This window comes from Ranitomeya imitator, chromosome 5 (assembly GCF_032444005.1).
Source record: "Ranitomeya imitator isolate aRanImi1 chromosome 5, aRanImi1.pri, whole genome shotgun sequence".
In the NCBI taxonomy this organism is placed as follows: Eukaryota; Metazoa; Chordata; class Amphibia; order Anura; family Dendrobatidae; genus Ranitomeya; species Ranitomeya imitator.
This window is the reverse complement of record NC_091286.1, coordinates 567,028,897-567,054,023: the sequence shown is the minus strand read 5'-3', so window position 1 is coordinate 567,054,023 and position 25,127 is coordinate 567,028,897. Positions and strand designations below refer to the sequence as shown.

Genomic DNA, 25,127 nt, shown 5'->3' with positions numbered 1-25,127 from the left:
AGGACCTATGCTACAATCTAAGGAGGGAGGGGCTCTGGGGAATATTCTCTGCAATAGCGCTGGGTATTGCGATGCACATCGCTTCTGGAAAGGCGCTATATCCCTGGATATCGTCTGAATCATCTACGCCAAGAAACCCTTACGATCTCTGTATGGAAACTTTAACAGTCAGACACTTAAATGTAGAGATGCTAAACACAAGTGGAAAAGAGGGCCTTTTAGTGGAAAAATTAGTGTGCCAGGTCTGATGTGCCAATTCTTCTACCTCCAGACTTGCCTCATCTTCTGCCTTCATCTTAAACATCTTGGTAAAATGAGGAAGGGGAGTGAAGATTCATGGGAGCATGAACTGAACTAACAAAGACTAGGGCATTCTCTGACAAAGTAAAGGTATTGAACTTTCTATGAAGTGGAGTAGCTTTTGATTCAGCCTGGATTCCCCAACTGAAGTGTATTTCCATGAAGATGTTTGGGTGAAGGGCTCGTTCTATTACATTGATCAGCTCCTGGTGTAAGAAGTCTACAGTTCCAATGTTTAGTCCTGGAATGTGATCGGGCTTTTGAATTTCTGATCATTTGAGGATTTTGATTATTGCTCTGCCAGAGCCTCAGCGTTGTGCTTCCTCCTATTGTGATTCAAGTAGAAAACTGCCATGCCATTGTCTGATGGGATGACCCACTGAGAGATAAGTCCAATATATGACAGGCAGAAAACAACTGCCCAAAGTTCCAGGATGCATTTACATTCTCTAAGAGGTCCATTGGCTCTGAATTGTTATATCGCAGATAACTCCTGCTCATCCCAAGAGACTGGCATCTGAATTCAAAACCAACCATTAAAGCAGTGGAAGGGAACAAACTATAGAAACCTTAGGTGAAAGAATAACCCAATTGACTCGCAACCCAATTGACTCGTTACCCAGTCGGTTAGACCAACCAGTCAGAAAATCCTTGGGAGTTGTCCCAGCAAGCAAAAACGACCCATTAGAGAAGCCAGTTATGAAACGGAATTATGTAAATCACAGGATAGAAATGTTAATGATATGCAAGGCATTGGGCTACGAGTCTGATACAGGTGTTCCAGTAACCTCGCTCTCAAATGCTATCATTGTGAAATGCAACACTGCAATGGAAACTGGAATAGAGTTCTAACTTCAGTGAGGAGGCTGGTGTGGGGTGGCATGATGTTCAGTAGAGCCAGACCCTTCTAGTTTTTATTACAAGTACACTAACAGCTCAGCATTATATTGGTTTGGTTGTGGAATCAGTGGTATAATTAATTATTTCTTCAAAAGTGTCCCAGGAGACATTTTTCAATATGACAACACCAGACAGCGTGTTTCTTGTGCCACTGTGAGCAGCCTAAATATACTACCTACCATGGCCTGCAGTGTGTCCGGACTTGTCACCTATGACGTTCTTAATTGGCAATTGCCAAAAGATGTGCCATAAGTGGATGTTGAATATTTGCGTGGCCAGGTGTATTCAGCATGGCTGAACATTTCTCAGATAACCATTAATAACCTCATTGATAAAATGTCTAAGGGTGTGTTTGCGTTTCTGTGCGTGGCGTTTATACTCTATACTGAATAAATCAAGATATTTTGAAAGTTTAGTTTCCATCATTAACAAGTCTCTTGATCCACAACCTTTCCTTCAATGGTGAGGAGCGTATTACATCCACAAAGAAAAGGGTGTGATCTGTATGACATTACACAATGGAGTCGGGTGAGGATTTTCACATGCACACAATTGCCTGGAGACCCTTTTTAGGCCAATAAACTAACATTTCCTTAGCCTGATGACTCAACCGCCAGCCCGTGACTTATGGAGATGAGAATTACAGAAAACCAGAAGATCCACCGCAAGCTTTATTAGTAAAACATATTTATTTTTTTATATTAATATAAAACGTGTATACAACAGTAGCCAGCGGGGTTGCAGCTGAGCATCGAAAAAGCTTCTTCCAAGTTTGTAACTTGGAGTTAGAAAGAACATCCCTAGCAAAGTCACATGGTGATACAATAAATGATAATTACCAGCATCTTCACTCCAATCCTGGGTATAGAACCGGCAGATTTGTCTGTTACATTAACAAAAGCTACAAAGCGACATTTCACATTCAATTTGCCTGTAACAATCGATCAGACGACAAGGCAGTGCACAGTAGACTACACACAGTATGTGCCGTGTTTGCTGTACAGTTTATCATCAGCCCATAAAGGTTATTCTGGAGCCAGTACTGCACGGAGATGCCCCCGTTACCCCAATATAGACATTTCCCTTTTCACATTGTCTGCAGCAAGTTATTTACAATATTGCCTCATTTTCTAGATCTCTTCCACAACCTAGATCACAATGGATCATAAAATTCCAAGACTTATTTAACTCTTGAGTCCACTGAAGAAATGAGTATTCAATAGTACCTTTCTTTATCATGTGCTACCTACAGCCTTAATCTCAGGACTTGTGAATCATAAATGAAGAATGTTACCAGACAGGATTCTGTACTATAGATCCCTTTAGAGCAGTTTAAGACGCGACAAGATATGTCGGGAGAAATTAAATCCATTCATATAAATTGGCGCCGAGAACATGGATTTTTCCAAGCCACCATTCAAATACATGAGAAAGTTACCAAAGTCTGCCATGTGTGAAGATCCCCCCACGAGGAATGCTGCTGATCAGTGGAATGCCGTTCTATAGGGGTCTTCTTGGTTTTAGTTGCTCTTGCCTTTCTAGCCATATAGAAATTATATAGAAATATGTAGCATGTAGGAACCCTTAAATTACTTCTCACCCATTACAGACTGTAGATTTAGATAAAATAGAAGGACAACATAGCAGTTTTATCGCCTATGGCACTTTAGAAATAGGCAAGTTTCAGTACATACAGGAAGAAATATTGCTTTTTTTGGCTAATTCTTAACTATTAGAAGGGACGATTGTTCCTGCTTTAGCAGGTCTTAACACAAGAATCAGCCTTCCAGCCATAAAAACCCAACAGGCCCTAGAGCCGTACGTTGCAGATTGCTTGGGTGATAGAAGACCGTGGTCACATGTTAGTATCAAAGGCAGCAACTTTTTAATTAAATGCGGATTTCAATTCTTTGAAGGCGGCTCTGCGGTTTTTCTTATCTTCCTCCTGACGCTTTCTTTCGTCCTGCTCGGCGCGAATTTCCGATTCAAACTTACTGGCTGAAGATAGAGCCTGGACCTAAATGGGATGGGGACACAATGTTAGTGGGGCACAGAACCAAGTATCCAAATATTTTATCAGTTAGCAGCAATTTATGATCAGTTTCATGTAAAAGCCCCGTAGCCGTATTACATGTGCTAATCCCTACACACAGCACTGGAGCATGGCAGGCCGAGGTGATCGATCATGTAATGTCAGGCATTTTGGAACAGTGCCCATGTAAAAGCCTTTAAATAACCTCACATCGTCGCTCTTTAATGGGCAACCTTAGTGAACTTTACTATGGACTCAAGTGCTACAAAAAGTGGAACCAGCATCGTACACTGAAAAGCCACTATGTAAATGGCTTCAGCGAAAGACTACAGATCCCCATGATTCAGCCGTTTAAAAGCCAAAGTTGGCAGGTTTTTTGCTACATAATGTAAAAAAAAAAAAAATCAGTGGTTTATCAGCAGGAGATTATCCGTGAAGAACTAGTTGTCTTGTGCCATGTAGTCCTCCTACACAATGTACACAGAAAGCTGCCAGTGGTGTGGGGGGAGTTATACAGAGCTCAATATTCAGAGAACTGCTAGATCTGCAGCAAAAAAAACAAAACAGGGATTTTATTAAAATGACAGCAAGCAGTCACATAACACATGGCTAGAATTCGGCTCTATGCCCCCACCTCATGCTGCTCTCAGAACACATTCAAAAACCACTGACAGATTCCCTTTAATAGCCATATGTGTGAACAATGCAAGTTAGGTCTCATTTAGACATCTGATATTCTGGTACAAGTGCTATTCGTGGTTTTCACAGACAGCACTCGTACCTGTGAGTCTATGAAGTAATTTACATGACTAATTTTTCGCATATTGAGTGGTCAGTGGGGGCACTGCTAGACCTAATATTAACCAACAGGCCAGACCGCATATCAAATATAAGGGTTGGGGGTCACTTGGGAAATAGCGATCACAAAATAATAAGTTTTCATGTATCCTTTAAAAAGATGTGTAGTAGAGGGGTTACAAGGACACTAAACTTCAGGAGGGCAAATTTCCAACGGATGAGAGAGGATCTTGGTGCAATTAACTGGGACGATATCCTGAGACACAAAAATACACAAAGAAAATGGGAGACGTTTATTAGCATCCTGGATAGGACCTGTGCACAGTATATACCGTATGGGAATAAACATACTAGAAATAAGAGGAAACCAATATGGCTAAATAGAGCTGTAAGGGGCGCAATAAGTGACAAAAAGAAAGCATTTAGAGAATTAAAGGAAGTAGGTAGTGAGGAGGCATTAAATAAATACAGAAAATTAAATAAATTCTGTAAAAAGCAAATCAAGGCAGCAAAGATTGAGACAGAGAGACTCATTGCCAGAGAGAGTAAAAATAATCCTAAAATATTCTTTAACTACATAAATAGTAAGAAACTAAAAAATGATAGTGTTGGCCCCCTTAAAAATAGTCTGGGTGAGATGGTGGATGAGGAAAAAGCCAATATGCTAAATGACTTTTTTTCATCAGTATTTACACAAGAAAATCCCATGGCAGACAAAATGTCTAGTGATAAAAATTCCCAATTAAATGTCACCTGCTTAACCCAGCAGGAAGTGCGGCGGCGTCTAAACATCACTAAAATTGACAAATCTCCGGGCCCGGATGGGATACACCCTCGAGTACTGCAGGAATTAAGTACAGTCATTGATAGACCATTATTTTTAATCTTTAAAGACTCCATAATAACAGGGTCTGTGCCGCAGGACTGGCGTATAGCAAATGTGGTAACAATATTCAAAAAGGGAACAAAAACTGAACTCGGAAATTATAGGCCAGTAAGCTTAACCTCTACTGTGGGTAAAATCCTGGAGGGCATTCTAAGGGATGCTATACTGGAGTATCTGAAGAGGAATAACCTCATGACCCAGTATCAGCACGGGTTTACTAGGGACCGTTCATGTCAGACTAATTTGATCAGTTTCTATGAAGAGGTAAGTTCCAGATTGGACCAAGGGAACCCAGTGGATGTAGTGTATATGGACTTTTCAAAAGCTTTTGATACGGTGCCACACAAAAGGTTGATACATAAAATGAGAATAATGGGGATAGGGGAAAATATGTGCAAGTGGGTTGAGAGCTGGCTCAGGGATAGGAAACAAAGGGTGGTTATTAATGGAGCACACTCGGACTGGGTAGCGGTTAGCAGTGGGGTACCACAGGGGTCAGTATTGGGCCCTCTACTTTTTAACATATTTATTAATGACCTTGTAGGGGGCATTTAGAGTAGAATTTCAATATTTGCAGATGACACTAAACTCTGCAGGGTAATCAATACAGAGGAGGACAATTTTATATTACAGGATGATTTATGTAAACTAGAAGCTTGGGCTGATAAATGGCAAATGAGCTTTAATGGGGATAAATGTAAGGTCATGCACTTGGGTAGAAGTAATAAGATGTATAATTATGTGCTTAATTCTAAAACTCTGGGCAAAACCGTCAATGAAAAAGACCTGGGTGTATGGGTGGATGACAAACTTAAATTCAGTGGCCAGTGTCAGGCAGCGGCTACAAAGGCAAATAAAATAATGGGATGCATTAAAAGAGGCATAGATGCTCATGAGGAGAATATAATTTTACCTCTATACAAGTCACTAGTTCGACCACACTTAGAATACTGTGCACAGTTCTGGTCTCCGGTGTTTAAGAAAGACATAGCTGAACTGGAGCGGGTGCAGAGAAGAGCGACCAAGGAAGGTTATTAGAGGACTGGGGGGTCTGCAATACCAAGATAGGTTATTTCACTTGGGGCTATTTAGTTTGGAAAAACGAAGACTAAGGGGTGATCTTATTTTAATGTATAAATATATGAGGGGACAGTACAAAGACCTTTCTGATGATCTTTTTAATCATAGACCTGAAACAGGGACAAGGGGGCATCCTCTGCGGTTGGAGGAAAAGAAGGTTTAAGCATAATAACAGACGCGGATTCTTTACTGTAAGAGCAGTGAGACTATGGAACTCTCTGCCGTATGATGTTGTAATGAGTGATTCATTACTTAAATTTAAGAGGGGACTGGATACCTTTCTGGAAAAGTATAATGTTACAGGGTATATACACTAGATTCCTTGATAGGGCGTTGATCCAGGGAACTAGTCTGATTGCCGTATGTGGAGTCGGGAAGGAATTTTTTTCCCCAATGTGGAGCTTACTCTTTGCCACATGGGTTTTTTTTTGCCTTCCTCTGGATCAACATGTTAGGGCATGTTAGGTTAGGCTATGGGTTGAACTAGATGGACATATAGTCTTCCTTCAACCTTAATAACTATGTAACTATGTAACTATGTAAAATTGCAGAGACATATCCAATTTTGATTCTAGGCAAGTGTATGGATTTGTGAGAAAAGGGGAAAGGACTGCACTCCGATGACATCTGAGTACGATTCTATTTTCATGGACTGTCCCAAAGAGATTTTTTTTTCTCTACGAAAAACTGATAATTCTTTAAAGGGAACCTGTCACCCCCTCAGGTGTTTGTAACTAAAAGAGCCACCTTGTGCAGCACTAATGCTGCATTCTGACAAGGTGGCTCTTTTAGTTATGCTCCCTGCACATAAACGCTTATAAAATGTGCCCCACGTAACGTGAAATCGTCTGGGGGCGGGTCTTTCCCCCTTAATCTAGACGCAGCACAGCCATCACTCCGGGCCTGTGCACGCCTGGCGCTGCCTCCTCTTGCTTCATTAGCATCCCCGGCGCTTGCGCTGTAGGTGTTTTTTCCGGGCATGCGCAGTTGCGCTGCCCTTCGAACTTACAGCGCAGGTGCCGGGGATGCTAATGAAGAGGAGGCGGCGCCAGGGACACACAGGCCCAGAGGGACGGCTGTGCTGCGTCTGGATTAGGGGGGGGGGAAAGACCCGTCCCCCGGACGATTTCACGGTATGAGGGGCACATTTTATAAGCGTTTATTTCAGCGTGTGCAGGGACCAGAACTAAAAGAGCCACCTTGTCAGAATGCAGCATTAGTGCTGTACAAAGTGGCTCTTATAGTTACAAACACCTGAGGGGGGTGACTGGTTCCCATTAAGGCTGCCATCACACTAGCAGTATTTGGTCAGTATTTTACATCAGTATTTGTAAGCCAAAACCAGGAGTGGGTGATAAATACAGGAGTGGTGCATATGTTTCTATTATACTTTTTCTCTAATTGTTCCACTCCCAGTTTTGGCTTACAAATACTGATGTAAAATACTGACCAAATACTGCTAGTGTGACGGCAGCCTAAAACAAAAGCTTGATACAATCAGAGAAAGCTTTGGCCCGCTGCGCCCAATGCCCCTATTAGCTGCTCAACCCCGTTCCTCCAAAACCAGCTTCTCCACTATAACAGATCAGCTCTCCACCCTCCTGTCTAAATCACATCTCACCACTTGCACGCTTGATCCACTCCCATCCCACCTCATCCCTAACCTCACCACATTCTTAATCCCAACCCTAACGCATCTCTTCAACCTCTCACTCACAACTGGTGTCTTCCCCTCATCCTTCAAACATGCCAAGATCACAACCATACCCAAAAAGCCCTCCTTGACCTATGCTCTGTGTCTAGCTATCGCCTGATATCTCTTCTGCCTCAAAACTACTGGAACAGCATGTCCATCTTAAACTGCCCTCCCACCCATCCTCCTGCTCCCTCTTTGACCAGTTACAATCTGGCTTCCGACCCCATCACTCAACTGAAAATGCCCTAACTAAAGTCACCAATGACCTACTAACCGCCAAGAGCAAGCGACATTACTCTGTCCTCCTTTTCCTGGACCTGTCTTCTGCCTTTGACACTGTGGACCATTCCCTCCTGCTACAGATTCTATCATCTCTTGGCATCACAGACTTGGCCCTATCCTGGATCTCGTCATTTCTGACAGTCCGAACTTTCAGTGTCTCCCTCTCCCACACCACCTCCTCACCTCGTCCCTTGTCCGGTGTTCCTCAAGGCTCAGTTCTAGGACTCCTACTCTTCTCCATCTACACCTTCGGCCTGGAACAGCTCATAGAATCCCACGGTATGCAGTACCATCTCTACACCGATGACACACAGATCTACCTATCTGGACCTGACCTCCTTAGTCACCAAAATCCCACACTGTCAGTCTGCTATATCGGCCTTTTTTTCTGCTCGCTTTTTAAAACTGAACATGGACAAAACAGAATTCATCATCTTTAGCCCATCTCACTCTACCCCTCCACCAGACCTATCCATCAATGTCAATGGCTGCTCATTTTCCCCAGTCCTGCATGCTCGGTGCCTCGGGGTGACCCTCGACTCTGCCCTCTCTTTTAAGCCACATGTCCAAGCCCTTGCCTCCTCCTGCCATCTCAAACTCAAAAATATTTCCAGGACCCGCACATTCCTCGACAACGAAACCACAAAAACACTAGTGCACGCCCTTATCTCCCGCCTTGACTACTGCAACCTCCTACTCTCTGGCCTCCCCTCTAGCACTCTGGCACCACTCCAATACATCCTACACTCTGCTGCCCGACTAATCTACCTGTCTCCCCGCTATTCGCCAGCCTCTCCCCTATGCCAAGCCCTTCACTGGCTTCCTATCATCCAGAGACCAAAGCCATCTACAACCTGTCTCCTCCATACATCTGCGACATGGTCTCCCGGTACTTACCTACATGCAACCGCCGATCCTCTCAAGATCTCCTTCTGTACTCCCCTCTCATCTCTTCTTCCCACAACCGCATCCAAGACTTCTCCTGTGCTTCCCCCTTACACTGGAACTCTCTATCCCAACACATCAGACTCTCGCCTACCATAGATACCTTCAAAAAGAACCTGAAGACCCACCTTTTCCAAAAGCCTACAGCCTGCAGTGATCCCCAACCTACTGAACTGCCGCACAACCAGCTCTACCTTCTCCTAGTGTATCCTCACCCATCCCCTGCAGACTGACCCTCTCGGGCAGGGTCCTCCCTCCTTCTGTACCTGTTAGTGCTTTGTTTTTTGCTCATGTTTATTGTATTTGTCTATATTTGCCCCTTTTTCACATGTAAAGCACCATGGAATAAATGGCGCTATAAAAATGTATAATAATAATAATACTTGAACTACGCATTGAGAGATAGAGATCGATAGATAGTGAATTCACAATGATGCAGCAATTCCTACAATCCTGACCTACCTTGGCCTCAAAGAAGCTCTTTGCTCCCTTTACTCCCTCCGTTGACACGTCAATTTCAGAGAGTTTAGCGAGACACATCAGTCCGCAGTCCTCGTCCAGCTCTCCTGCTGCAGCCTTACGGAATATCAGTAAAAACTAGGATGGGAAACACAGCAAGAAAATTAATGTGGTGCGACAACCCATTGACAAAAGGCAGTAATAGATCACAATCTACAAGATACACAGTGCGCAGCCAGGTTCCAATCAGGACTGCTTATACTGCACAGAATAAAGTTTAATTTATTAGATGTTCATAGCCCTGACTAGACATTATGTATGAAAATATATATATATCATACCTCCAGGGGCGGACACAGACAGCTTGGGGCCCCTGTGCAGGAAATGTGCCTGGGCCCCCCTCCTTTTAAGGCGACAAAGCTAAGGGACTGTGCTATACATAAGGGAGTACACTTTATACTAAGGGACTGTTATACATAATAATCGATAATAATGTCTTCCTCCACCTCCCCCTGTTCTTAAACCCATTATAAAATCCCCGCATCCCATTATTGCCCTCTCCCCCACCCCCATGATTTCTCTCTTCACAACCTACATTATTGCCTTCTCCCCCACCACCCCATATCATTGCCCATTCCACCACCTCCATCATTGCCTCCCCCCCCCCCCACCATTGTCCTTTCCACTGCCACCATCATTTCCTCCTGCCCCACCACCCCTATCATTGCCCTCTCCATCAATAATAATAATCTTTATATAGCGCCAACATATTAAGCAGCGCTTTAGAATTTAAACAGTTTCAAACACAACAGTCATAGGTAACCATGTTAACAATACAGTAATAAAGCATCAACCCAATCATTGTCTTCTGCCCCGTCACCCCCATCATTGCCCTCTCCTCCACCTACACACACACACACACACACACACACACACACACCTCACCTCTGCTCGCACGGTATCCTGAAGCCGCACCATCGCCGGCAGCTTCCTGTCTCACACAGCCACGGCGCTGAATGATGATGTCATTTAGCCGCTGCTGTGTGGTAGGAAGCAGGATGGATCCATTCCCTGCCTTTCTCTTGCAGGCAGCGGAGCTGCAATCCCATGATGGCAATCTGGCCAGGGCCCCCCCGAAGCTGGATAAACTGGCCAGTTTGCCCTCATTATTAGCCACCCTGCAGGCAGGGCTGGTTTTAGGCAAAGTGGGGCCCTAGGCAAAGTTTAAAATGGGGCCTCAAATCCTAACATATCGCACATCACACAGAAGCATTTCGGTTGTATTTACAAGCGCTGAGTTCAGGCCACTAAAGGAGTGTGATCGACAATACTGAAGTCGTTCAACGCTTGCTTCCCAGCCTCTTTCCACCGTCTGAGAAATAATGATGGGGACAGAACGGCGCAGCCTCATAGTATACAGCACTGCCCGCGTAGTATACAGCGCACCCAGCCTCATGGTATACAGCGCACCCAGCCTCATGGTATACAGCGCACCCAGCCTCATGGTATACAGCGCACCCAGCCTCATGGTATACAGCGCACCCAGCCTCATGGTATACAGCGCACCCAGCCTCATGGTATACAGCGCACCCAGCCTCATGGTATACAGCGCACCCAGCCTCATGGTATACAGCGCACACAGCCTCATGGTATACAGCGCACACAGCCTCATGGTATACAGCGCACACAGCCTCATGCTATACAGCGCACACAGCCTCATGGTATACAGCGCACACAGCCTCATGGTATACAGCGCAGCTCCCCCACCCCCCCCCAGAATGGCCCCACAGTCCAGTACTCACTGTTATAGAGTAAAACAAACAAACACATTCCTCACCTCACCTCGTGCCCGCGCTGCTTCCACCTCCTGCTCCTGTCGGCACACAGTGAGTGCGCGGCAGTGTCTGTCAGAGCAGGCAGAGCGGGGAATGATGGGAGAGGGAGCGTCAGGTGACGTTCTCTCCTCCATCATTCATTGGTTTGAACTCTACCGGCAGACGCCGGTATAGTTCAACGCGGCAGGGGAATCGGCGCTGGCGGCAGGCGGGCCCCCCTGCCTCACAGGGGCCCCATAGCAGCTGTGTGATGTGCCGCTAGCTGTGGGCCCCTGTGGGAGCGAGGACCTAGGCAGCTGCCTGCCCCTAAAGCCGGCCTGCCTGCAGGGGCCCCCTGGAGCCTCCGGGCCCCTGTGCAGCCGCACAGGTTGAACAGGCGGTATGTCCGCCCATGCATACCTCCCAACGTTTGAAAATGGGAAAGAGGGACAAAGTTTGCGGCGCGCAACGTGGCAAATTTTAGGCCACGCCCCTGACCACACCCATTCATAATTAGTCACACCCATATCCACGTCCCAACCACACCCATTTAGCACTGCTGATCACACGGTTTCATATACAATAATTCTAAACAAAAATGGCCATACAGTGCTCCATACTGTATAATGGCCACACATGATGCCCCATACTGTATAATGGCCGCACATGATGCTCCATACTGTATAATGGCCGCGGCGCACATGATGCTCCATACTGTATAATGACCGCACATGATGCTCCATACTGTATAATGACCGCACATGATGCTCCATACTGTAGCACTTTGTACCATATAATGGCGACACATAGCACTTCGTACCATATAATGGCGACACATAGCACCTCACACGCACACGGCTCCGCTCCGTACACCTCGCACACACACGGCTCCGCTCCGTACACCTCGCATACACACACGGCTCCGCTCCGTACACCTCGCACACACACACGGCTCCGCTCCGTACACCTCACACACACACACACGGCTCTGCTACATCCACACTGTACACCTCCTGACCCCACACAAGGCAGCATACTTACCTCATCCTGCGGCACCATGTGGCAGCAAGTTGGCAATCAGCACAGGCAGGGAGTCCTGCAATCCACGGAGGTCCCGATCATGTGACCCCCTGACTCCTCCCCTTCTGTGACCTCATCACAGGTCCTGTGCACAGAAAGCAGGCAGCCATACGGAAGGGTAAGGGCTCGGGGCATGGCTTAACACAAGGGGGTGTGTCGGTCCTGCTGTCTGCGGGATCAGAGCGTCCCGTGCAGGACAGCAGGGCAAAGGCTCAAATCCGGGACAATCCCGCACAATGAGGGACGGTTGGGAGCTATGATAGATAGATATATATATATATATATATATTAGCTGAAGAGCCCGGCGTTGCCTGGGCATAGTAAATATCTGTGGTTAGTTGTAGCACCTCACTTCTCTTATTTTCCCCCTCACTCCTCATTCCCCCCTCACACCTCTCATTCCCCTTTAACACTTGTCATTTTGACCTCACATCTGTCATTTTCTGATCATTCCACTATTTTCCCTCACTCCTCTCAATTTGCACTCACACCTTTTCTTTATCACCTCACACCTCTTTTTCACCCTCAGTATATACATGTTTGTCATCTCCCTTATATATAGTATACACCTGTATGTCTTCTCCCCTGTATATAGTATATACCTGCTGTGTGTCATCTCCTCCTCTATATACCTGTGTCAGCTCCTCTTTTATATAGTATATACCTGTATGTCATCTCCTCCTGTATATACGTGTCATCTCCTCCTGTATATAGTATATACCTGTATGTCATCTCCTCTTATATAGAATATATACCAGTAAGTTATCTCCTCCTGTATATTGTATATACCTGTATGTCATCTCCCCTGTATATAGTATATACCTGCTGTGTGTCATCTCCTCCTCTATATACCTGTGTCAGCTCCTCTTTTATATAGTATATACCTGTATGTCATCTCCTCCTGTATATACGTGTCATCTCCTCCTGTATATAGTATATACCTGTATGTCATCTCCTCCTGTATATACGTGTCATCTCCTCCTGTATATAGTATATACCTGTATGTCATCTCCTCTTATATAGAATATATACCAGTAAGTTATCTCCTCCTGTATATAGTATATACCTGTGTCAGCTCCCCTGTATATAGTATATACCTGTATGTCATCTCTTCCTGTATATATTATATATCTGTGTGTCATCTCCTCCTGTATTAGACCTCGTTCACACGTTATTTGGTCAGTATTTTTACCTCAGTATTTGTAAGCTAAATTGGCAGCCTGATAAATCCCCAGCCAACAGGAAGCCCTCCCCCCGGCAGTATATATTAGCTCACACATACACATAATAGACAGGTCATGTGACTGACAGCTGCCGTATTTCCTATATGGTACATTTGTTGCTCTTGTAGTTTGTCTGCTTATTAATCAGATTTTTATTTTTGAAGGATAATACCAGACTTGTGTGTGTTTTAGGGCGAGTTTCATGTGTCAAGTTGTGTGTGTGAGTTTGCATGTGGCAGCATGTATGTAGCGACTTTTGTAAGATGAGTTTTGTGTGGCGACATGCGTGTAGCAACTTTTTGTGTCGAGTTGCATGTGACAGGTTAGTGTAGCAAGTTATATGCAGCAAGGGCGGGGTTAAAATTTAGCCTCACAACAAAGCCTATGACCCTCTCGGGGTCCAGACGTGTGACTGCAAAATTATGTGGCTGTAGCTGTGACGGTGCAGATGCCAATCCCGGACATACACACACACATTCAGCTTTATATGATCGAGATAGATAGATAGATAGATAGATAGATAGATAGATAGATAGATAGATAGATAGATAGATAGATAGAATAGATAGAGTTGTGGCCAAAAGTATTGACACCCCTGCAATTCTGTCAGATAATACTCATTTTCTTCCTGAAAAATGATTGCAAACACAAATTCTTTGGTATTATCTTCATTTAATTTGTCTTAAATGAAAAAACACAAAAGAGAATGAAGCAAAAAGCAAAACATTGATCATTTCACACAAAACTCCAAAAATGGGCCAGACAAAAGTATTGGCACCCTCAGCCTAATACTTGGTTGCACAACCTTTAGCCAAAATAACTGCGACCAACCGCTTCCGGTAGCCATCAATGAGTTTCTTACAATGCTCTGCTGGAATTTTAGACCATTCTTCTTTGGCAAACTGCTCCAGGTCCCTGATATTTGAAGGGTGCCTTCTCCAAACTGCAATTTTTAGATCTCTCCACAGGTGTTCTATGGGATCCAGGTCTGGGCTCATTGCTGGCCACCTTCGAAGTCTCCAGTGCTTTCTCTCAAACCATTTTCTAGTGCTTTTTGAAGTGTGTTTTGGGTCATTGTCCTGCTGGAAGACCCATGACCTCTGAGGGAGACCCAGCTTTCTAACACTGGGCCCTAGATTATGCTGCAAAATTTGTTGGTAGTCTTCAAACTTCATAATGCCATGCACACGGTCAAGCAGTCCAATGCCAGAGGCAGCAAAACAACCCCAAAACATCAGGGAACCTCCACCATGTTTGACTGTAGGGACAGTGTTCTTTTCTTTGAATGCCTCTTTTTTTCTCCTGTAAACTCTATGTTGATGCCTTTGCCCAAAAAGCTCTTTTGTCTCATCTGACCAGAGAACATTCTTCCAAAACTTTTAGGCTTTTTCAGGTAAGTTTTGGCAAACTCCAGCCTGGCTTTTTTATGTCTCGGGGTAAGAAGTGGGGTCTTCCTGGGTCTCCTACCATACAGTCCCTTTTCATTCAGACGCCGATGGATAGTACGGGTTGACACTGTTGTACCCTCGGACTGCAGGGCAGCTTGAACTTGTTGGGACGTTAGTCGAGGTTCTTCATCCAACATCCACACAATCTTGCGTTGAAATCTCGTCAATTTTTCTTTTCCGTCCACACCTAGGGAGGTTAGCCATAGTGCCATGGGCTTTAAACTTCTTGATGACACTGCACACGGTAGACACAGGAACATTCAGGTCTTTGGAGATGGACTTGTTGCCTTGAGATTGCTCATGCTTCCTCACAATTTGGTTTCTTAAGTCCTCAGACAGTTCTTTGGTCTTCTTTCTTTTCTCCATGCTCAATGTGGTACACACAAGGACACAGGACAGAGGTTGAGTCAACTTTAATCCATGTCAACTGGCTGCAAGTGTGATTTAGTTATTGCCAACACCTGTTAGGTGCCACAGGTAAGTTACAGGTGCTGTTAAAGGGCCACTGTCACCCCCCTCCAGCCGTTATAAACTAAAAGAGCCACCTTGTGCAGCAGTAATGCTGCAGTCTAACAAGGTGGCTCTTTTAGTTTTTGTTTCTGTTATTCCCACAATAAATGTATTTATAATTCTGCTGAAATACCTATCTTTGTCCATGGAGGCGGGACTGAAGCCTCCTCTTAGAAGCGCCCAACTGCCGTCAGTCATCTCTTGTGTAGATTTTCGCCGCCCCCTCAGCGCTGTTATTGCGTGAATTCCGGCGCCTGCGCTCTGCTCTTCTGCCTTGCGCAGGCGCATAGAGCATTATCCGTCCGAGCGCTGGTGCCGGGTTCCTTTCTGCGCCTGTGCGGGCAGTGCGGCCAGCCTGTTACTGAATGCCCGCCCCGCACTGTGTTATGCAGTATGCACAGTGCGGGGCTGGGATTCCTGGGCATGCGCACTGCGCTTGTCAGACGCTCCACAGGTCCCCCGCCTTCCAGCGTTGTTCTGTGCGGCTGTTCCAAACGCCGGCAAGGATACCTGTATATTCCGGCAACGGGAATAACAATAATATTGTGGGAATAACAGAAACAAAAACTAAAAAGAGCCACCTTGTTAGAATGCAGCATTACTGCTGCACAAGGTGGCTCTTTTAGTTTAGAACGGCTGGAGGGAGGGTGACAGTGGCCCTTTAATTACACAAATTAGAGAAGCATCACAGGATTTTCCGAACAGTGCCAATACTTTTGTCCACCCCCTTTTTTATGTTTGGTGTGGAATTATATCCAATTTGGCTTTAGGACAATTCTTTTTGTGTTTTTTCATGCAAGACAAATTAAATGAAGATAATAATAACAAAGAATTTGTGATTGCAATCATTTTCAGGAAGAAACTGAGTATTATCTGACAGAATTGCAGGGGTGTCAATACGTTTGGCCACAACTGTAGATATAGATAAATATAGATATAAAAAAAATTCCCCCTCTTATGCAACACAATATACAGCAAACTAGACTCCAACAACGTCCTACAGGCAGATACATAGCTGCATACTGCAAATTTATACCTTGGGGTACAATCTAGACACTAAACAATGGAAAGTGTAATCTAATCAGAGAAAGAGGCTATGGACCCCACAAAAAAAAAAACATTAAAGGGAATTTCTTCTTCTTTATAAGTCTTTGTATATTGGCTCACGTTGTCCCCCCATCAGCCTCCGAGCATACACAACGTCGGCCGCCATTGCAATCATATCCACACACAGGAATCCACATCCACAAACATGTCATTCCACATATCACACCTCTCTCACCTGGATAGTGGGGTAGAGAGCACTATGCCCCCTCCTTATAGGGGCAATGCTGGCATTTAGAGTCTAGGATGACTGGCATACAGTATCTGCTATCAACAGTGATGTGCCCTGTACTGAGGGTCCATTGTGCGAGGGAAGCTTCCCACACGCCTCACCTTTCCCGCTCATGTTCTCATCTCGATCAGTAAAAAGATACGCAGAACAGTCACCCATTCTCTGAGTCTGTGCAGAGGAGTCACCACCAGATTCTAGCATACCACGTCCTTGCACAGATACATACAGCTACAGAACAGAACAGTGCATTGTACAGAGACATCAATATACAACCAGTCCACACAATTGCAATTCTGATGTCCATAAGTAAACCTTGCATGCTTACAAATGTGGGGGGGGGGATTGCAAACTTGCTAAAGAAAATTCCGGTTTATTACACAGTCTTAGTAAAGATATCACCCAGCTAAGTACTACAAGATACATGGTAAACGATTCATGCAGCCCATGTTAGTAATTATAGTCCAGCTCCGTCATTGAGGCTGTACATATTTTAATTTGAAATGCTCAAAACATTCTTAAAAAAAAAAAACAGCTTGGGACTATGTGACTTGTATGACGGCGGCTGTGTGTATATAGGGAGAGATCTGATAGGCAAGTGATCTTTCTCTTGGACTAATCATAGTAGCAAAACAAACCTGGCTTCAATAATGGAGCCTACTAAACCTACTAAATTAACTAGGCACCCACACACAGTGAATGAAGACAAGCAATAATATATTTTAATATTTAAAATAAATAAAATAAGTTATTCAACTGTGAAGTGCTGTCAGGAGTCATTGCTCGGCTCCAGCTGAAACACCCCAACTCGCTTACTGTAATCTCTGGGGATTTTAACCGGGCTAAAATTTCTACTGCCTTACCTAAATTCTATCAATTTGTGAAATGTACAACACGTGACAATATTACTTTAGACTTACTCTATGCGAATGTCAAGAATGCTTATTCATCGTCTACCCTGCCGCCCTTGGGGAAGTCTGATCACAATCTTGTACTATTGTCACCAGTCTACCAACCTGTTGTTAGAAAACAGCCGGCTACCTTTAAATCAGTTAGAATGTGGTGTCCAACAAATGAACAGGCTTTGCAGGATTGCTTTCATCTTACAGACTGGGATGTGCTGCTTGGGACAATGGACGAGTATACAAATGTTAATGAAGTGGTTGGTAGAGTGACTGACTACATTAACTTCTGCACTGATATGCTGGTGCCCACTAAAAAGATTAGGTGTTTTGCAAACAACAAGCCATGGATAACAAAGGAATTGAAGCATTTGCTCAACAGGAAAAAAAAGGCATTTAAAGTAGGTGACAAAGAGAAAATTAAAATGATACAGCATGAATTGAAGCATAAAATAAAGGAGGCCCAGGAAGCCTTCAGAATTAAACTTGAAAAGAAACTGTCCCACAATAATACCAGAGAGGTTTGGTCAGGAATGAAATTACTGACTGGGCTTAAGCTGAGGCCTGAAAATCATGGTGGAAATCTAGACAAGGCTAATGAGATGAACGAGTATTTCAACAGGTTCAGCAGTACATGTGTACATGTGCCAACTGATAGTGGAGGGGACCTGGGTGCAAATTCTGCAACATCGATATTGGAGGATGAGCAGACTAATTTTAGAGTATCCGAAAATGATGTGAGGAGGCAGTTTAAGTCACTTAACATTGGTAAAGCTGCAGGACCTGATGGACTCAGCTCACGTGTCCTTAAAGTTTGTGCAGACCAGCTGTGTACTGTCTTTACACGCCTATTTAATGGAAGTATACAAACACAGAGGGTACCAGTGTTATGGAAAACTTCCTGTCTGGTGCCGGTACCCAAGACTTCTTCTCCTGCAACCCTAAATGACTATCGTCCTGTAGCCTTAACATCTCACGCTATGAAGGCCTTGGAAAGATTAGTGCTTGCTCACTTAAGACCAAGGGTCAATGCTTTTATCGATCCCCTTCAGTTTGCCTACCGACATAGATTGGGGGTGGATGATGCTATTCTCTCTCTGTTACATAGGGTACATTCATTTCTGGAGATTGACGGAACCACGGTGCGAGCGATGTTCTTCGATTTCTCGAGTGCATTTAACTCCCTGCAGCCACTTTTACTACACAAAAAGATGACCGATATGAAGGTTGAGGAGGGGATGAGAAATTGGATAACTGACTACCTATCAGATCGGCCACAGTTTGTACAGATGGGAGCAGTGGTGTCAAGCAGATTATTGAGCAGTGTAGGTGCCCCCCAGGGAATGGTGCTTGCGCCCTTTCTATTCACACTGTATACTTCAGACTTTCAGTATAAATCTGAACTTTGCCACCTTCAAAAATTTTCGGATGACTCCGTGGTTGTGGGATGCATTAGGGGAGATCAGGGGGATGAGGAATATAGAAGGGTGGTGTCGCATTTCGTGGATTGGTGCAATGGTAACTATCTACAACTAAATGTTAAGAAAACAAAGGAGTTGGTGGCCAACTATAGCAGGATAAAGATGGAATGCTTACCGATCACTATTGCTGGTCAGGAGGTAGAGCAGGTGGAAATATTTGGGGGTCCATTTGGATAGCAAACTGGACTGGAGATGCCACTCAGAGTTTGTCTACAAGAAGGGGATGAGCAGATTGTATTTCCTAAGGAAACTGAGGTCTTTTAATGTGTGCAGCAAAATGTTAGAAATGTTCTACCAGTCTGTAGTGGCAAGTGCCATCTTTTTTGCAATCACGTGCTGGGGTAGTAGTGTGCGGGCCTCTGATGCTAATAAACTGAATAAGATTATCAAGAAGGCAAGTTCTGCTGTGGGCTGCAATCTGGACTCTTTTGGGGAGGTAGTGGAGAGAAGAACTCTGAAAAAGTGTATGACAATTATGAACAATAATGCACATCCATTATATGAGCTATTCATGAGACAGAAGAGCACCTTCAGTAACCGGCTAATACTTCTGAGGTGTAAGAAGGAAAAATATAGGAAATAGTTTGTGCCAACTGCCATGGGAATGTACAATAATAACATTAGGGTTAAACCACCAAGGTGAAAGTCTACTTATTTCTCTACATTTCAGTTCACTTGTTGTGTACGTCCTATTCTAATGTATAATGTATGATGTTCTTCTGTCAACAAACTGTCATGTCAACTATGTAATTCCTCTATGATTTTTATAATTTAAGTTGTGCTGCTGTGATACCATAATTTCCCACGGGATCAATAAAGTGTATCGTATCGTAACTCTGCCTTAAAGTGGGTTTTCAAGAATGTAAAAAACAAATGGCCCTTATCACAGGAATCAAACAGTAACCTAAGTCACTTCTCAGGATGGGCTGCAGTCTGAAGAATCACTGCTCCCGAGACACTGTCTCAACTGACAGAAGAGATGCATCATAAGCACACATACTTCAGTGAGCTGCACGAGAAAGGCTGCGACAGGATAAAAAAAATAGTCTCTGCTGATTGAACACAGGATTTTTTCCCCAGTCTCAGTCTTCTGTGTGCAGTCACAAAGCTCTTCTCAGCAGTATGTGTGCTTACAATACACCTCTTCTGTCAGATGACACACAGGTCTCAGGAGCAGTCTGACTTCACTGCAGCATCCTGACACGTGACTAGGATAGGCTACTGTTCGATTTACTCAATGTGGGCCATTTGAATACATTCCTGGAGAACCCTTTTAAGACCCTTTTACACAGATTAAGGTCAGCTGAACCCGCAAAAAACAAAAATGTGTATAGGAGCCACCTGACATGACATGGTGTCAGTGTAAAGAATAATAATAATAATAATATTTATTTTTATATAGCGCTAACATTCCGTAGCGCTTTACAGTTTGCACACATTATCATCGCTGTCCCCGTTGGGGCTCACAATCTAAATTCCCTATCAGTATGTCTTTGGAATGTGGGAGGAAACCGGAGTGCCCGGAGGAAACCCACGCAAACACGGAGAGAACATACAAACTCTTTGCAGATGTTGTCCTTGGTGGGGTTTGAACCCAGGACTCCAGCGCTGCAAGGCTGTAGTGCTAACCAGAAGGATCAAGTATGTCACATTTCAACACTTGATAATGTCATGTGAAAGAAGGACTGGCTGGCATGTTGAAGATGTTTGCATTTTCCTACACAGTGGGCAGTAAAGAAGTATACAGCACAGTATTAAAGAAGTATACAGCACAATATATCAAGCACGCTTTTTTTTTTACATTGTGCTCAATGGTTGTACAGTTCTACAGTAACAAAGTGAAGGGAACATCAGGTAATACAGGTCTCCCATAGCCTCTGTTTACATCACTCCAGGGTAAGTGAGCTATTACGGTATATATACGTACGTGGCTGCGGCAGGCTTGTGCATACACATGACAGACTGGCATGCTCACTGGAGCTGGGATCATGTGCCCAGCCCAGCAGTTAATTACTGCCAGGTATATACAATGCTCCTGACATTTATTAACAGGAAGTTGTAGTCATCTAAACTGTGAACCTTGGCCAAGACTGTCCTCAGCCAGTGACAGGAAGTTACAGCCCTGGTGAAACCACCTCCAGCCATCGCACACATTGCTGAGAAGCCTTTCACCTTGTTCACCTACTACAATTTAGATAAATGATAAGTTAGAGAAAAACAGAGTACATAATAGACACATAGATGTAGCAGCCATCATCCTGTCATTTGCAGAGCAGCCCATGTGTAGTACACAGCGGTCCTGGTGCCATATGACAGCTGCATTAACCCTTTTCAATTTCAAGACACATTATATATATATATATATATATATATATATATATATATATATATATATATATATATATATATATATATATATATATATATTATATAGATAGAGATAGATAGAGATAGATAGAGATAGATAGAGATAGATAGAGATAGATAGAGATAGATAGAGATAGATAGAGATAGATAGAGATAGATAGAGATACACACATATATATATATATATATATATATATATATATATATATACAGTGGGGCAAAAAAGTATTTAGTCAGTCAGCAATAGTGCAAGTTCCACCACTTAAAAAGATGAGAGGCGTCTGTAATTTACATCATAGGTAGACCTCAACTATGGGAGACAAACTGAGAAAAAAAAATCCAGAAAATCACATTGTCTGTTTTTTTAACATTTTATTTGCATATTATGGTGGAAAATAAGTATTTGGTCAGAAACAAAATTTCATCTCAATACTTTGTAATATATCCTTTGTTGGCAATGACAGAGGTCAAACGTTTTCTGTAAGTCTTCACAAGGTTGCCACACACTGTTGTTGGCATGTTGGCCCATTCCTCCATGCAGATCTCCTCTAGAGCAGTGATGTTTTTGGCTTTTCGCTTGGCAACACGGACTTTCAACTCCCTCCAAAGGTTTTCTATAGGGTTGAGATCTGGAGACTGGCTAGGCCACTCCAGGACCTTGAAATGCTTCTTACGAAGCCACTCCTTCGTTGCCCTGGCAGTGTGCTTTGGATCATTGTCATGTTGAAAGACCTAGCCACGTTTCATCTTCAATGCCCTTGCTGATGGAAGGAGGTTTGCACTCAAAATCTCACGATACATGGCCCAATTCATTCTTTCATGTACCCGGATCAGTCGTCCTGGCCCCTTTGCAGAGAAACAGCCCCAAAGCATGATGTTTCCACCACCATGCTTTACAGTAGGTATGGTGTTTGATGGATGCAACTCAGTATTCTTTTTCCTCCAAACACGACAAGTTGTGTTTCTACCAAACAGTTCCAGTTTGGTTTCATCAGACCATAGGACATTCTCCCAAAACTCCTCTGGATCATCCAAATGCTCTCTAGCAAACTTCAGACGGGCCCGGACATGTACTGGCTTAAGCAGTGGGACACGTCTGGCACTGCAGGATCTGAGTCCATGGTGGCGTAGTGTGTTACTTATGGTAGGCCTTGTTACATTGGTCCCCGCTCTCTGCAGTTCATTCAGTAGGTCCCCCCGCGTGGTTCTGGGATTTTTGCTCACCGTTCTTGTGATCATTCTGACCCCACGGGGTGGGATTTTGCGTGAAGCCCCAGATCGAGGGAGATTATCAGTGGTCTTGTATGTCTTCCATTTTCTAATTATTGCTCCCACTGTTGATTTCTTCACTCCAAGCTGGTTGGCTATTGCAGATTCAGTCTTCCCAGCCTGGTGCAGGGCTACAATTTTGTTTCTGGTGTCCTTTGACAGCTCTTTGGTCTTCACCATAGTGGAGTTTGGAGTCAGACTGTTTGAGGGTGTGCACAGGTGTCTTTTTATACTGATAACAAGTTTAAACAGGTGCCATTACTACAGGTAATGAGTGGAGGAAAGAGGAGACTCTTAAAGAAGAAGTTACAGGTCTGTGAGAGCCAGAAATCTTGATTGTTTGTTTCTGACCAAATACTTATTTTCCACCATAATATGCAAAAAAATTGTTAAAAAAACAGACAATGTGATTTTCTGGATTTTTATTTCTCAGTTTGTCTCCCATAGTTGAGGTCTACCTATGATGTAAATTACAGACGCCTCTCATCTTTTTAAGTGGTGGAACTTGCACTATTGCTGACTGACTAAATACTTTTTTGCCCCACTGTATATATATATATATAGATAGAGATACACTATATATATATATATATATATATATATATATATATATATATATATATATATATATATATATATATATATATATATATATACACATACATACATACATACACACACAAAGATAGTGCAAGTCGGAGGAGGGCGTATGTAGCAGGCTATTAACTAGTTAATAGGCGTTGTCAGATCATGATTCCGCCCGCGCCTATTGCAGGCACATGTCAGCTGTTCAAAACAGCTGACATGTCCCGGCTTTGTTGCTGGCTCACCGCCGCAGCCCACATCAAAGCGGGGTTCTGCCATTCAACGTACTATCCAGTCCGATGGCAGAAAGAGGTTGAAAATAAAGGATATTAAAAAGTATATATATTTCTAGAAAAAAATAATAATGCACATTTGGCATCACTGCATTCAGAAAAGTGTGATCTATCAAAACATTTACAATTAACCTAATCAGTAAGCACAGTCAATGGAAAAAAATTCAAAAACGTCAAAATTATGTGTTATATTTTTTTTAGTCGCCACAATTCCCCAAAAAAACTTAACAAGCGGTCAAAAAGTCGAATCTATCCCAAAATGGTAGTAATAAAAATGACGTCTTGCCCCGCAAAATATAAGCAGTCATAAAGCTATAAAGCTCCATCAACCGAAAAATAAAAATGGTACGGGTCTTGGAAGATGGCGACAACTCCCCCATTTTTTTTTTTTTTTGGCAAACTTCAGATATTTTTTCACCAGTAAAATAAAAAAACTGGACATGTTCAGTATCGCTGTAATCATATTGATGAGGAGAATCATATTGCATGGTCATTTTTACCACACAATGTACACAAAAAAAAAAACAATTCCCAGAAAACATTGTCAGAATTCCCCCCCCCCACAATTTCACTGCGCTTGGAATTTTTCTCCTGTTTTCGAGTACGCTATGTGGTAAAACGACTGGTGTCATTCAAAAGTACAACGCGTCACGCAATACAAGCCCTCATGTCTATATGGACAGAAAAATAAAAATGGGCTTCGGTGTGAAGGCGAGTGAGGCTGTGTGCACACGTTATTTTTCGCTTTTTTTTTTAGCATTTTTTAGCCATAAAAACGCATACATATGCATCCCATCATTTAGAATGAATTCCGCAATTTTTTGTGCATATCTTGCTTTTTTTTTCCGCGAAAAAAAACACGCATCGCGGTAAAAAAATGCAGCATGTTCATTAATTTTGTGGATTTACCACTATATTATTGCATCCCAGAACCTCCGGAAAAATCCGCAAAAAAAAAAAAACAAAAAAAAAAAAACGCGCAAAATACTCATGCGGGTTTCTTGTAGAAAAATGTCCGGTTTTGTTCAGGAATTTTCTGCAAGAAATCCTGACGAGTGCACATACCCTTCATTTTGAGTGCTGATTGACTTAGGCTGGCCATATCAAAGTGCATTTACCAGAACCCCCATAGAAATCAATGGAGACCCTTCTCTAGTGCTGAGCAGAAGGGTTCTGGAAGAATAGCTGGTGCAGCGGCCAACTTTTTTTTTTTTTTTTATTAGGAGAGCAAGTCACTTTTGCAGCTGAATTCTCGTGGAAATAAAATAGTGTATTCTATAATCCTTGTAGTCAGGAAATAACACGCTCACCCCACACACACGTTAGCTAGTCCCCTCAGCCATTGCTTATCGACAGTACATGGACAGCTGTAGGCTTGAAAGCACCAAGTTTAGGATAACTGGACGGCTTGTATCAGAACAGTCTTCCTCATGCATTTTGCCTT

General features: G+C 43.4%; 1 protein-coding gene across 1 annotated transcript in view; it reads right to left on the bottom strand.

Annotated features, from left to right (window-relative positions):
* Positions 1-1,870: 1,870 nt before the first annotated feature.
* The window catches only part of EFHD1 (EF-hand domain family member D1), a 49,660-nt gene continuing 26,403 nt past the window's right edge, over positions 1,871-25,127 (bottom strand). The window contains exons 3-4 of the mRNA XM_069727755.1: positions 9,382-9,516; positions 1,871-3,217 (exon numbers count right to left, since the gene is read on the bottom strand). Of these exons, the coding sequence (XP_069583856.1) occupies positions 3,086-3,217; positions 9,382-9,516 (267 nt within the window). The 3' untranslated portion in view covers positions 1,871-3,085. The remainder of the gene's footprint in view (positions 3,218-9,381; positions 9,517-25,127) is intronic.